At 43.6% G+C, this 13,398-nt stretch overlaps 1 protein-coding gene across 1 annotated transcript in view; it reads right to left on the minus strand.

Annotated features, from left to right (window-relative positions):
* MEMO1 (mediator of cell motility 1) overlaps positions 1-6,088 on the minus strand; it is a 30,002-nt gene extending 23,914 nt beyond the window's left edge. Inside the window, exon 1 of the mRNA XM_082299432.1 lies at positions 5,742-6,088. Within this exon, the coding sequence (XP_082155558.1) occupies positions 5,742-5,802 (61 nt within the window). The 5' untranslated portion in view covers positions 5,803-6,088. The remainder of the gene's footprint in view (positions 1-5,741) is intronic.
* Between the last annotated feature and the right edge of the window lie 7,310 nt (positions 6,089-13,398).

Raw genomic sequence — 13,398 nt, forward strand, 5'->3', positions numbered from 1 at the left:
ATTCAGCAACATCACAGCAAAGCAGAAACAGCTGTAACTGATGTACACTCTTTTGCTAATGCTGATGAGAAGTTCCAGCTCATGCCAACAAGCATATAAATGCTGGGATGGCAGCACTATTCATTAAAACGAACAGTCATTCTCACATCACTCTTCAGGGCCCCCAAGCCCCAGAAGGCACAAATGAGAGCAGTTCTATCTCAGAATCACACTGCTACTGCATCTTGAAGCTGCCTACCTCGCAGAGCTACTAACAGAGTTAGTGGGTTTTGGCATCAGAAAAAACAGTATTTGGTAGAAATGCAGTAAAAAAGCATTCATGCCAATCTTACTGGGGATTACAAAGGAATAGAAGAGGCTGCAAACGTGTGAAAACAGTGGCCAACTTTGAGGGAAGTGCAACTTCTAAACTGATCATTCATGGCACACAGTTGCCTTTTCATTTATTTTCTGATCTGCTCAAGTTCTTCAAAATATTATACTTTCCAGCTGATCTACACACCATCATGAAGACTTCCCCCCAAAACATAAGGCTGAAACATCCCTGGCCCTAAGACAGCCAGTTATTCGACAGCTCTGGCATTTCTTGTCCAAACAAGTTAGAAGTGTAATCCTTACAAATGGTAGCAACAAGATGTCAGTGCCTACCTCCTTTGGGGTATGGCAGCTATGGCAGCAGAAAACTCTGAACACAAGTGCACCATTAGGTTTAAAGTCTCTTCAGATATTTACTGGCCATTTACTTGGCTCATCATTAAAAAAAAGAGCTTTGAAGACAATAAGTGCAATGGTGTTTCAAGTCGACACAGCAATTACTCTGCCAACTCACATTTGCATTAATAAGCTTATGGAAATGAAAGTTCTCCTAGTTCAAACAAGCTGGCACAGGCTAATAGCACACCTCTGCCCACTATGGTTTGGTCAGAGAAAGCATAGAAATAAGCCCTAACTAATAAAACAACAAACCTGTTTTGCAGGGCAAGTTTCACATGTAGTATTGTTATTCTCACACATTCTCAATTTGATTTTATTCCTGTGACCTGGAAGAGCCTACTAAAAACCTTTGTTCTTTACCTGTATCACCATGCCACTAACTGGGGAAGAGCTGAAACAAGAACTCTTATCACACACTTCAATAAAGAGCAGTGCAGTATTCAGTTAGCACTTCCAGGGGCCAGATGAGGGAGGCCAGCTGCCAGCCAATAAGCCATGTTCAGCACCCTAATGTGTGACATCCCACTTGTCATGGCATGCTACAGAGGGAAAAAAGATGCACAAATCTAATGCTTATTTCCATTTCAAGAGCATATGGATTGATTTCCCACAGCACTAACTGCCCAGCACTTACCGAATCTACTCTCATCAAAGAATAAACATGCTATCCTGCATACAGTCCATGCTCAGGATAGCATGTCATTTCCATTCTATTTCATCTGCTCCTTTTGTATCTAGGAATGCATCTGCCTGCATTCAAAGACACTCAAAATTATGCCATTTTTGTTTCAAGTTGTCCTTAATCTTCCTCTTCCCCCTGCTGGTTAAAAATCAATTTCTCAAGAGGTCTGGATACTAGGTGGTTGAATTAACACAGCAGGACTGGGACTTTCTTCCAAAAATAAATATGAGTGTACTATTTTTCACCACACAACAGTGATATTTTCTTTTTTTTTAAACAATCTATATGACAGCAGTGCAACAGGGCGATATTTTTATTTACGTTGTATGCTCTTATCTAAATGTTGCAAGTGTTTTCAGTGGCCAGCATGCACCAGGCTGCTAGTCCACAAAAGCAATGGCATGTCATATACCATTAACTTTTTTTAAAAAGCAGACATGTAGATCAAGGTCTACAAATAAAGAATGAGGTTTTTTAGAACAGTGGCCTACTATCAGCAATGGGCATAGCACCATTTCAGTTTGGAAGCTTGGTTGTAAAGCTTCCCATACTCAGTGGTGCTGCTAAGTAGGAGGAGGAACAACTGACCAGACTTCACTATTCTATTTGCTGCCAATCAAATGTTCCAGAGGTACACATCTGAAGGTCATTAAGGTGCTGCATTGACTGGTGTGGAAAGAACATTAACTTCCCCACACCGAGAATTCTAGAGAAAAAAGAGATGACAATTGCTTTGGTTAAAATTTTCATACTGAACTCACCTGCCAAAACTTCTTGAAAAACTTAATTTTTAGATTTTTTTTTTTTGTTACAACAGTGCACAATGAAGAACACATGGGAAGTTAAATGCTAACATCATGGCGAAGTCCATCTTCCACTTCTTGCCCCCTTTTCACCTCTATTGAGTAGGAAGCAGTGAGCTTTCTCCCTGGGACCTAACTTACCCTCTAATACCAAGTTGTTTACTTAGATGCAACATTCTAACATGTGAAGGTGCCTAGATGTGCATAATTGAACAGCCAGTCTCACCTGCTCTACAGCATTCATTAGCATCATGCAAGTAGGTGGCGTATTCATACTAGAATGTAGCGCACGTTTACATTTTCCAGGGCAGAACCTAAGGAGTGCGTATCCAATGGCTGGAGAAAATAATGGAGCAATGGTCTACTTTCAGCTGAAGCAATTGCTGTCCCATAGGAATGAGCAGCCTCTAAAGACAAAAAGTTGTATTTCTTCTAAACCCTCTTATATGTGTTGCATTGACCATCCGTGAAGAATAGCACCTCCCTCTTGGTTGTGGCTTCACCTCTGATATTACTTCCACTCCCGGAGTGCAGAGGAGACTGCTAACCCAGTTTAAGAATATCCTCTGACCACAAAAGCTAGACAGCATTACGGATCCACCCTTTGTCTTCTTCCCCCTCAGCTGGCTTTGGTCCTTCTTTCCCAGAGCTGACTTCCACAGCCAGATTTCAGAGACTTTTTTTTTTTAAAAATAGCAACGGGTGCTTCACATTTGCAGGTCACACCCTCCCAAATCCAGGATGCCATGCATCATCCTGGATGGTGTGTTGATGTTTTAGCCCTAGGTACCAGGCACCTCAGGATAAACTGCCACTTAAAAACCTTCTCCTCACTCAGCCCCTTCAAAAATGTTTTCAGATGTAATGATTTTGAACGTATATGTCAAAAATCACATTCCTCATTACCCCTTCAGATGGGTCATCTAACTACAGAGCAGGATGAGGGTAGCCAGGGCATCCACTCACCCTCTGTAATCAAACTCAGCTCTGTAGAAAGAGAGCAGTTGGGAGGAAATGGGAAGCTTAAATGCTAACCAGTTTATATATAACACAGCAAATCGCTTCTGGGCCGAGACAGGAGCGCCAAGAACAGAGGAGGTAGGAGGACTTGAAAAGACAATCCCCAGAGAACCATGGGAACACACCGAAGAACTATCACAGTTCAAACTAATCCCTGCCTCAGTTCCAGCCTTGGAGCTATGTAGGCTGAAAACACATGGTAAAACCCACTTTCTTCAAGCAGTACAATTGAGGAGCCTGTGTTACAAGTTTGATGTAGCAGCTGACATGTGAGTCTGGCCTGAAATACAGGAAGATTTTAAGTTAAGTCTATGACAAACACATAGCCTCGTGGTCCTTGTTTGTTTTCTCTCGAGTTTTGATAGACCTTCCTAAATGGGACACAAAAATTAGCTTTCAAGCAACAAATTATCCTTGCTGAATAGGCACAATTCCTGCTCTCACATACCCAGTGTAAACAGCAGAAGAGAGTTCTATAGCAAGACACACAATACTCTTTGTTCATTTAAGGAAAGACATATTTCCAAAATCCCCAGCTTATGCAACATCAACCACTTACCCCCACCATAACACTGTAACAATTTAACTTGTCACAAGTACAGCTATCATAATTCATTATTACAACATGATTCAGTTTTGGGGGTTTTTTTCATGCAGTGTGTCTGGGCAACCATCCCACATCTCCTCAATAAGCAGTTGCCAGACGGCTGCCCAAAAGCAATGGCAATAATATGCTTTTGGATGTCCTACTACAAACAGCTAGTACTGGCCAAACTAGTCACACACACTTACCAAGCTGTAGTCTAACTAAATTATGCACTGAATTTTTCTAGAAAAGAAAACAGTCAAAGACAGTATCCATGCCTCTTGAATTATTTTTAAAAAATTAAAATTCTTATTTGCAAGTATCCAGTAATAATTTGATATTAAGTCCAATACCAAGCAAAGTACAAAATTTGTGTGTAACATCATGTAGCCATTCCATATCACAGATCAGTTTTCTGCCTTACTCATAAATGAAAATATAAATAGAACAACCAACGTGGTTACCACAAAGCTTCAGTGTTTTGATGTCTTTGCACATGTTTAAATAGATACCTTTGACAAGATTTTGTATATTTTCTGTAAACAGAGAACTACCTACCTTTCTAGATCACTGGAAATAAATGTAATTGCAAGCTGCATGAAGATTTGAGGCCAGTTTTGTAATGGATACAAGATTATGTTTAGAATATTAAGCTCAGAAGGAAAACAATTGTCCTCTATTGTTGTCTCGAAACTGCCTACCCACCATTTGAAGCCCAGCTACTTATCACACAATCCACCTCTTCCTGTGTTACCCTCCCCCCTGTATTTCTTTTCTTCCCTTTCATTTTTTGCCTCATACCTCGTTCATCAATTTATGGAGGAGAGAAGTGTATGACTTTTCACATCTCATTCTTCTTAGACGTTAATTTAGGTTCCTGAATGCAACACTTTAATGTTTGGGTTTTTTTCAACTGCATCCCTCTATTCCTCTGAACTGCTCATTACAACAGCCACTTGTTCATCTAAGCTCGTTCACCTGCAGTTTCGTAATCATCTTTACTCCTGAGGCCAGTAAAAGCACATCCCTTACAAATCGCATTAACAGCTCTGAAAATACAAATGTGCATCCTTTTCATAAAACCTGTTCTGCCCCAAAACCGAACAAAACTTATTTCCAAGCATGTGTGCTACCAAGCCATTATTACAGGTTTCTGCCTTCTTTTTGGCGTGGGCAAGGGGAGCAGTAGATCTCCCTTCAGTGCACCACGTTTTTCTTCTATTCTTCTGCAAGTACCACATCTTTATATGGACAGAACCAGTCTGCACTACTGCTTAGTAACTTTTCACGCCCACTAAAGAAAGCGCTTGGGAAGGAAAAATAGAAGGTCTTCTTAGACTACAAAAAGAGAAATGAATCTCCCTCTTTTCACACCTCGACAAGAAATAAAAGAAACATCCCTCTTTTCACCTGCCTTCTAACCCCAGACAGGCGGTATTTTCTCATAGAATTAACAAAACAAAAAACGCCCAGGAGCAGCTGAAGATACTGAAATCCGTTCGCGTGCTCTGACGAAGCGCAACACTCGGTGCGAAGCGCAGCCACGGCTTGGCTCTATAGCCCCATTGCCGGAGCTGCGGCGAGGAGCGTCTGCCGGGCAGGGCAGGCACACGAGGCGCAGAGGAGGGCCCGATCCATCGCCAGGCACGAGCAAACGCCGCTTTCCGCCGAGAGGCGCCGCTGCCCCGCTGCATGTACCCGGGCCGGAGGAGGACAGCGGCGGCCGGCGGGCGTGTTCGGGGGGCTCCGCGGTGCCCCCTGCCCGGCTCTGCCCGCTCCCCGCCGGCGGCCGGGCCCGGCGGCCCCCAGACCCCCCGCCCGCCATGTGCCGGCGGGGGCGGAGCCGGCAGCCCCTCCCCGCGCCCGGTACCGGCCCCGGCGGCCCCAAAGTGCTGATTCAGCCCCGCCGCCCGCTCCCCGCTCCCGGCAGCAGTACCTGAGGCCGTGTACCAGCTGCCGGCGTGGCTGGCCTCCCGGCAGAGCACCCGGTTGGACATCTTGGAGCCGGAGCCGCCTATGGTGTTCGGGGGGGGCGGTGGGGGACGGGCCCGCCCGCGGCGGCGGCGGCGGCGGCGCTGCTCCCCCTCCTCCCCCGGCACGGCCCGGGCCCCGCGGGCAGAGGTGGCGCTGCCGGGGCGGCGGGGGCCGGGGGCGCGGGGCCGGGCGGGGTCGCGGAGGGGGGACGCGGGGACAGAGCCCGAAGCCGCCGCCGCCGCCAACTCCGCGCCGGCGGGTGGGGGGGGGCGCGGAGAGAAGGAGGCCGCGGCCGCAACTGGGTTTGGCCCCGCTCGGCTCCCGTGGACTAAGGGCCGCGCGGGCGCCGCGCCCCCATTGGGCACCAAAGCAAAAGCCTCGCCTTGATTGGTCGCTCGCCCTCCGCCGGCCCCGCCCACCGCTTTGACAATTGCGGCACCGCCCCGCGGGGGAGGCGAGTAGGGGGCGGGGCCAGGCGGGGGAGCCCGCCGCGGATTGGCCAGCGCGTTGCCGTGGAGATGGGTGCCGTGCGCGCTGATTGGCCGGGCCGTGTCTCCGTGGTGGCGGGGCAGATTCCGGGCGCGGGTCAGCCGAGGGGAACGGGGCGGGGGGGGCCGGGGAGACCCCCGGGGGTGACCCGCCGGGAGAGCCCCGCTATCCGCTGCCTCTGCGGCTTCCCCGCGCCCGGCACGGGCAGTGCGAGCAGCTGGGATCCTGAGGACTCAGGGACGGAGCACTGTTTCCCAAAGGCATCTTTGGGAACAGGGATTTTTGCTGCGCTGGGGCTTCGTGTTTCCGAACTAGGATCCTTCCCTACGCCTCCCTGCCCGTGCCGTGACGCCCATGGCACCGTGGCACGGAGCGAGGGCCGTGGGTGTACAGCTGTATGAAAGTCTCCGGTTCTTCTCAGCTTTATACTTCCCCATCCCTTTAATTTTTATTTAATTTTTTTATTATCTGGGTGAATGGACTGCTGCCATGGAGACATCAAGCGTGGCTCAAAATAGCTAACGAGGCAGAACTGGAAAGGGGAGTATGGCCGGTACAAAAGGGGGAAGGGAAAAAGCAATTTCAGCCGATGACGTGAGAGATGCAAGCAGCGGAGAGGAAACCACAACAGGAGAGATAAAGGGATGCAGCCATTAAGGTCTTACAGGCAGGCTGGGGCTTTGTGAGGTGGAGCACGTGTGGCCAGGTCAGGAAACACATTCTCCTCCTCTCTCTTTGTCATCTTATTCGAAAAGTCCTCCAGGCCGTTATAAATGCGTGCAGAGGTTTGGGGGCTTGTTTTGTTTTTATTTGCTTGGTTTTGTTTTGGATTTGATGTTTTTTACAGTAAAACAAAGGAAGCGGGGGACAAAGGCATTATTTGCAGTATGTCTTGGAGATCAAAAAGGCTCATGCTGCAGACATGGCTGCTCTCCTTCTTACCAGTGAGGACCGTCCTCTGCACCCATGACACTGGCCTACCAATGCAGCTGAGGGGCAGTATGGACTGGGGTCTTCAATTACTATTTCCAATAGGTGGTCATGAGGAAACGGGGCCCGACTGTCCCAGCAAATTTCTAATGTTTTATGAAGCCTTCACTGCTCTACATATCCTTACAGTATTCTTTTACAGTGTCTTGAAAAAGGTTAATGCAGATTATAACTGCTGCCTAGACTGGAAGAACTACCCTACCTGACTGCTTTAAGATAAAACTATATTGGTAGTTGTGATACCCATTTACACCTCTCAAATATACATAAACTTCAGTAGTAAGAATAGTTCCTGAAGTGATCCTTCAATAAACTAATCCTTTAATAAAGTTAACTAAATGCAGCAGAGGATAAATTTTACTGCATGGAGAAAAATAAATGTTGTGTTTATATACTTTAAAAATGGGTCACATCAGGGTATGTTCAAGTTATTGATACACCATTGTCCCACAGTCCATCACCAACAGTTAGAGGAAGCTGCTAGGAGGAACATTTTAGAGGAAATGGAAATTAAAATAATTTTTAATTATCTGGTATTATTTTCTATCATTTAGAAGAACAGCTTCCATTTTCTCTAAGCATTTATCTTTCGATTAAATTAAATATAAGAACTTCTGAGTGGTAATCCAGATGGTTTAGTAAATAAAAACATTTTATAAGTATTTTCTTCTGGGTGTACTACCTTCCTTTAGTAGTGTTTTTTGCCTCTTCATCTTGCCTTTTAAAATTTCTTAAATATATTTCTTCTTTTTGTTGCTGTATAACAGGCTGGATTCCTTTTCTCCTTGTGCTTCTTTTTTTGAAGCTTCCTTCTCCCTTGCTTTCCTCATTAACCTTCCTTTCCATGTGTGTAGTTTTATCTCTCCTAGACTAGGTGCAGATTAGCATGAAGTTTTTACTGTGTGTAACATGAACCCAGCATCCATGTAGATGCAAAGGAACACTACAGCTCAGTGTTAGCAGGTCACAGAAAGCACGGGCTTTCTTTTTGCTAATCCTTAAATTGTGGTATATGCCACAAACACTATGACAGCCAGGTGAATCTCTGCCCTTCTCTGCTATCAATTAGCATTGTCAATTCAGAGCCTGTGGAAGCTGGAGAATGTCCTCCCCAGTTTTGCTTGCTCCTGACAAAGCTTGTCAGCTGTAACACTACAAAAGGCATTTCTGCCATTTTCACTGGTAAGGGTGACAGTAGGATTTTAATTTGTATCCTATCACAGGTGGACATAATACCATTGAGCACTGTTTAGTGATTTGTGGGTTCCTGTTCTTAAACTTTTAACTATCCTCTCCTGATCATGAACTGCTTGTGTAAGGGCTGGTGATGTGCTTCCTCAGTACCACGTGTAAATGGAAGAGGCAGAAACAAAAAAGCAGCCAGCTCTTCAAGAAGTGTTTGGAAAATGCTCTAAGGCACACGGTGTGAATCTTGGGGTGTCCTGTGCAGCGCCAGGAGTTGGACTTGATGATCCTTGTGGGTCTCTTCCCGCAGGGCAGGATCCCACCGATGGCAGTGCTGGGCTTCCTTGTGCTCAGGACACTGAGTGTGGAAATGTTCTAGCCACAGACTGAGAAACTAGGCTGATCTTTCAGTGGAATGCTGTGAAGCTTGGGTTAGGTTGGGAGATGCTCCTGCTTTGTCTACAATTCTTCCAAGCGCTGTTTGTATGGGAAGCAGTAACGGGAGCACTTAACAGTTCAGAGCTGTTATTCCAGTCATTTTTCTCTGATATGCAGGAGAGAGCTGACACAATACATGGACAATCCCCAAGTCTGCATACCCTTAAAGCACAGACTTCTGCTACTTCTGCTGCACCTGTGTGTCTGTTGACAGTTTATCCCTTACCTGGAAGAAAAGCATGAAGGTACTGGCAAAAGTGTCCTTAGCATGCAGGGTTTCCCTTGAGTAACACCCTGTGACCAGCTGGGATGGGACATTTTCAGCTGGCCCAGCTTTAAAGGTCTGTTGCTTTCTTGGTTTTTGTTCTCATTGTCCTCTGGCACGTGTTTTTTTCCTATGGTGTTTTTCACAATGCCTGCTTCCTGTCCCCTCCCTTCTCAGGAAGCGATTCACTGTTACTTTAGGTGTTTCTATTTACAAACTGCTTTTCTGCATCTGAGGAACCTGCTGTTCCCACCAGTCCTTCCTTCTACTGTTAAAAGCAGACACCCCCGCCTCACCCTCAGCTTCACAGTCCTTACAAGGGAAGTATCTCCACTTCCTGTGTAACCTAAGAGCATCTGAGATAGTATCAGTGGATAATTATCCATCTTGTAAATACTTCTCAACCACCTAGCAGTCTTTTATCAATGTAGGCTCCTCTTGGAAAATGGATTTGTTACACACAATTGCAAAGCAAACTTCGAGAAGAGAGCTAAAAGCACATTTGGAATAGGAATATGACACATTCCTAGCCAGTGTTGCACTAGCACTGATGTAAACTGCTCCACAATTATTCATGGCACATTTACATTTGAAGTCCTTGCTTAAAACTGTATTTGAATGGGAACATTGGCAGAAACGGTGCTGATAAGACTTTTCATCATGGTAAAATGCCTCTTTCTGTAATAGCTGGCATTCTGTACTTCTGTGATCTAGGCTATGTAGTCACTCTTAAAATGAATCCTATGAAATGGAATAGGGAACACAAGCTAAGGCTTGGCTAAGAATAATTTGTTATGTAATTAGTACAATGGTAAGAATGTATCAAAACCTCCACTCAATGAAGCGTGGTAGGCATAGGAATTCTTCTCATGTTTCCTTTCCAACCTACGGATTTCAACTGCTTGTATCTTTTAGAATATTTCAGATTTTTCATTTGTTTGAAATCAGCTGTTTTATTTCTAGAAAGTCTGATGGGGAGAGAAAAGTTCTTTTGATCAGACCACATTTACAATGGTGACAGAGCTTCAAAAAATAAAATAGATTGCTCAAAGACGTACTGATTTTGGAGAAAGTCCTTGATAAATCAGAGGAGAAAAAGAAAAAAAAAAAGGGATTTGGCAAGTGAAACTGTAATTTTAGCTGGTAACAGGCCTCAGAATACAAGGACACAAGGACGTAGAGTCCTTTGATCAGAACCGCTTTCAGTGGGAAATCTGTTCATCTGTCATTGTTCCCTTCCAGGTAAAAGATAATGTTCTCGGTGGAAGCAATGAAAAAGGCACACTTCAAAATACTGCATATGACTCATATATAATTCTTTCACAGTTACTGAATGGTAACTTCTGGATATTGGAGATCTAAAATAGTCATCTTGAAAAGCATGTTGTCAACTAAACTAGGTATTCCATTTTATTTTCTACGCAATTTTACTGCCATTTGGAGCATATACTGACTCAGTTACCTGGGGTAGTGAACACTAAAAAAATATTTTTTAAAAACCAAGAGATAATGGCTTTCAGCTACTTAGCAGTGGCTTGTCATTCATCTAAAGTTGCCATTTTCAAGTATTTCTTCAAGCTTTTACTCTAAATGTATTTGTACTTCAATTGAAGCTTTCAGAACTGTTACTTCCTGTGGAAAAACAGTACCACTTTCTTTCTAGATTAAATTGGGATAGCAAGCATCTGTCAAGTCGCTTCACGGAATTTTCATTGTTTTGTAGTGGAGAGAGTTTAAAACAAGTAAATGCTTTGAAAATTTGGTCTTTATCATTACTTTTGTAACTGAGAACTAGATAATTCAGTAGTAGTAGATAGCAGACTAGATAATTCAATAGTAACTTGCTCCTTATTCCTGTTACAGAGTATCTTCTATGCAGAAGATCTCAATTGCTGAAGCCAATTTAGCAAGTAAATGAAAATGGTTGTGCTTGTCCTGTTGACTTGTCATACCTTTGCAGGAATCACTAAGATTTAATTCTTAGAGCTAGTGAGTTCACTGCTGCTAGTCACATTTCAATTTCATTCTCAAAAGAGACTGCCCAGAAGAGCTGCTGTAGTAAATCTTCTAACATCAGCACTGTGTGAACATGGCTTCTTCATTCTCTTGAATTAAATCTCTAGCCTAGATGGGAAAACAACAGCAGATGACACCACATACCAGTGACACCAGCAGCTGAATAGATGGCACGCTGCTGGCAGGGACAGCTTCCATTAGGACTGGGACTGATGTTTTGAGATTCCAGGTTGATGCAAGAGCTGTGCAGAAAGCCAGAGTGTTTCAAGTTTTATGCAGCTGCTTGACAGGTGTTACTGTGTAAGAAATCTGATTGTATTCTGAATTCAGGTACAACAATCTAAGAAAATTGCTCTGTCTGGGGAAGATTAATAATGAACTCCTTATTTTTATATGGTCTTGCACAAATTCTCAACATAGAAGCTGGGAAGCAGCATAGATTCTCATTGCATTTAGCAGTTCTTACAGTCTTGCGAAGTTGTTACTTATGAAACTTTGGAATGCCATTTTAGCAACAAAAATAGCAGTACCAAGATTTATGGTGTCTCCTTCTCTTCACTTAAATGTTATTACTCATTCCAGAAAGTCAAAACACTGTTGTTAAAATCCTTTCAGTATCTTTTTAGTGTCAGTGTTTGATGGAGACTCTGTTCACCACAATGCAATAGAATCAGTAATCTCGTTCCAAATTTTGGTACATTTTCCAAAAGGCAGCTTTTAGGCTTGATTTTGGGTTTGCAGGTTTCTTTCAATTTTTGTTCCCCACTCTTACTGCTCTTAGACTGTATTAATTCAATGTTTCTGTTTTAAGATACAAAGATATATGTAAAATAGTGAGAACCTTCCTACCAAGAGTAACAGCAAGACCTCAGTCACTGCAAGTTTGTAGAAAATTGGAAAGTTAATTTTTTTTCCTCTGAAGGATCTGTCTTCTGACTACTCTTACACCCATGTAAGCTATTACTGTTAAAAAAAAAATCTTCAGATTACCATAGGAAAGTAAGCTAAATGTCAGCAAACTAAGGGAAAATACTATTTGTGCAGTGGGACACTTATTATACAGCAAATACAGTGTGTATCTTTAAGTTATTACAGAACAAATCAAATGACAGATCCAAGTCTCTTTGTGAATTTATGCATAATTACCAAAAAATATGCAGTCTTTTCATATCACACAGAAAAAACCCCAATCCTTTCAGCAGATAATTTAATTTAAAGGTTTGAATTGCTTGCTATGTTAAAGCAATTAGCTAAGAAACACAGAATGGAGATGGGAATGGTAAGACGGCAGTATTAAAGTGGGGTTTTTAAATAAGAATTTAGGATTTTGATTGATTTAGCAACTCTTGGAGGCCAATTTTACCATTTCTGTGACTGTCACACAAATTCTGGTTATTCTCCCAGTCTGTGAGAAATGGGGCCATGCATAATCTGGATTCAAGTATCAAGTGAACATTGATTATGCTCCTTATTACAAGTATCAGAAAACAAAAATGGGAATTCTGAGTGCTCTGTCTAATCCCTGCACCTATTGCCAATATGTAGTGAGTCCCCAATATTCATAGTTTCAGAGCTTTTGTACTATCTTTTCACAATATGTTGTTTTCTATCTTAATTATTTTTCTTCTGATCTCATCTTCTGTTGCAACTTCTTACATTGCACCCAGAGGTTTGTGGCCTTTACCTCTACTGAGATTACAGGAGAAATAAACAAGCGGTCAAAAAAAGATGTTAAGCATGGGAATAACAAGACAGAAGACATGCTAGTAAACCCTATGGGAAAAAAAAAAATCAGAGTACTTGGTATTTTACCGTGGAGATTAGGGTTATCTTGGACATCAGAAAAAACTTTTCACCAAAAGGGTGGTCGGTCACTGAACAAGCTTCCCAGGGAAATGGTTATGGTACCAAGCCTGTGAGAATTCCAGGAAGGAGCATCTGGATGCTGCTCTTGGTCATATGGCTTAGATTCAGGTAGTCCTGTGAGGAGCAGGGAGTTGGACCTGATAATCCTTATGGATTCACTCCAACCTGATTCGATCTCTGATAGAGAAGAACATTCCAACTAAGGGTAGCAGTACAGAGCACTGAATTACAGAACCCTTATACATCACTTCTGAATTTATTCTGTGTTTCAGCTGAATCCAGTACACCAGTCATAGGAGATGAATGACAAATGCTGAGCAGCACACCTCATCAATGTACCTGTGTGAAACACTGGACACTGTCTGTAGGT

Source organism: Coloeus monedula (assembly GCF_965178545.1).
Source record: "Coloeus monedula genome assembly, chromosome: 2".
NCBI lineage: Eukaryota > Metazoa > Chordata > Aves > Passeriformes > Corvidae > Coloeus > Coloeus monedula.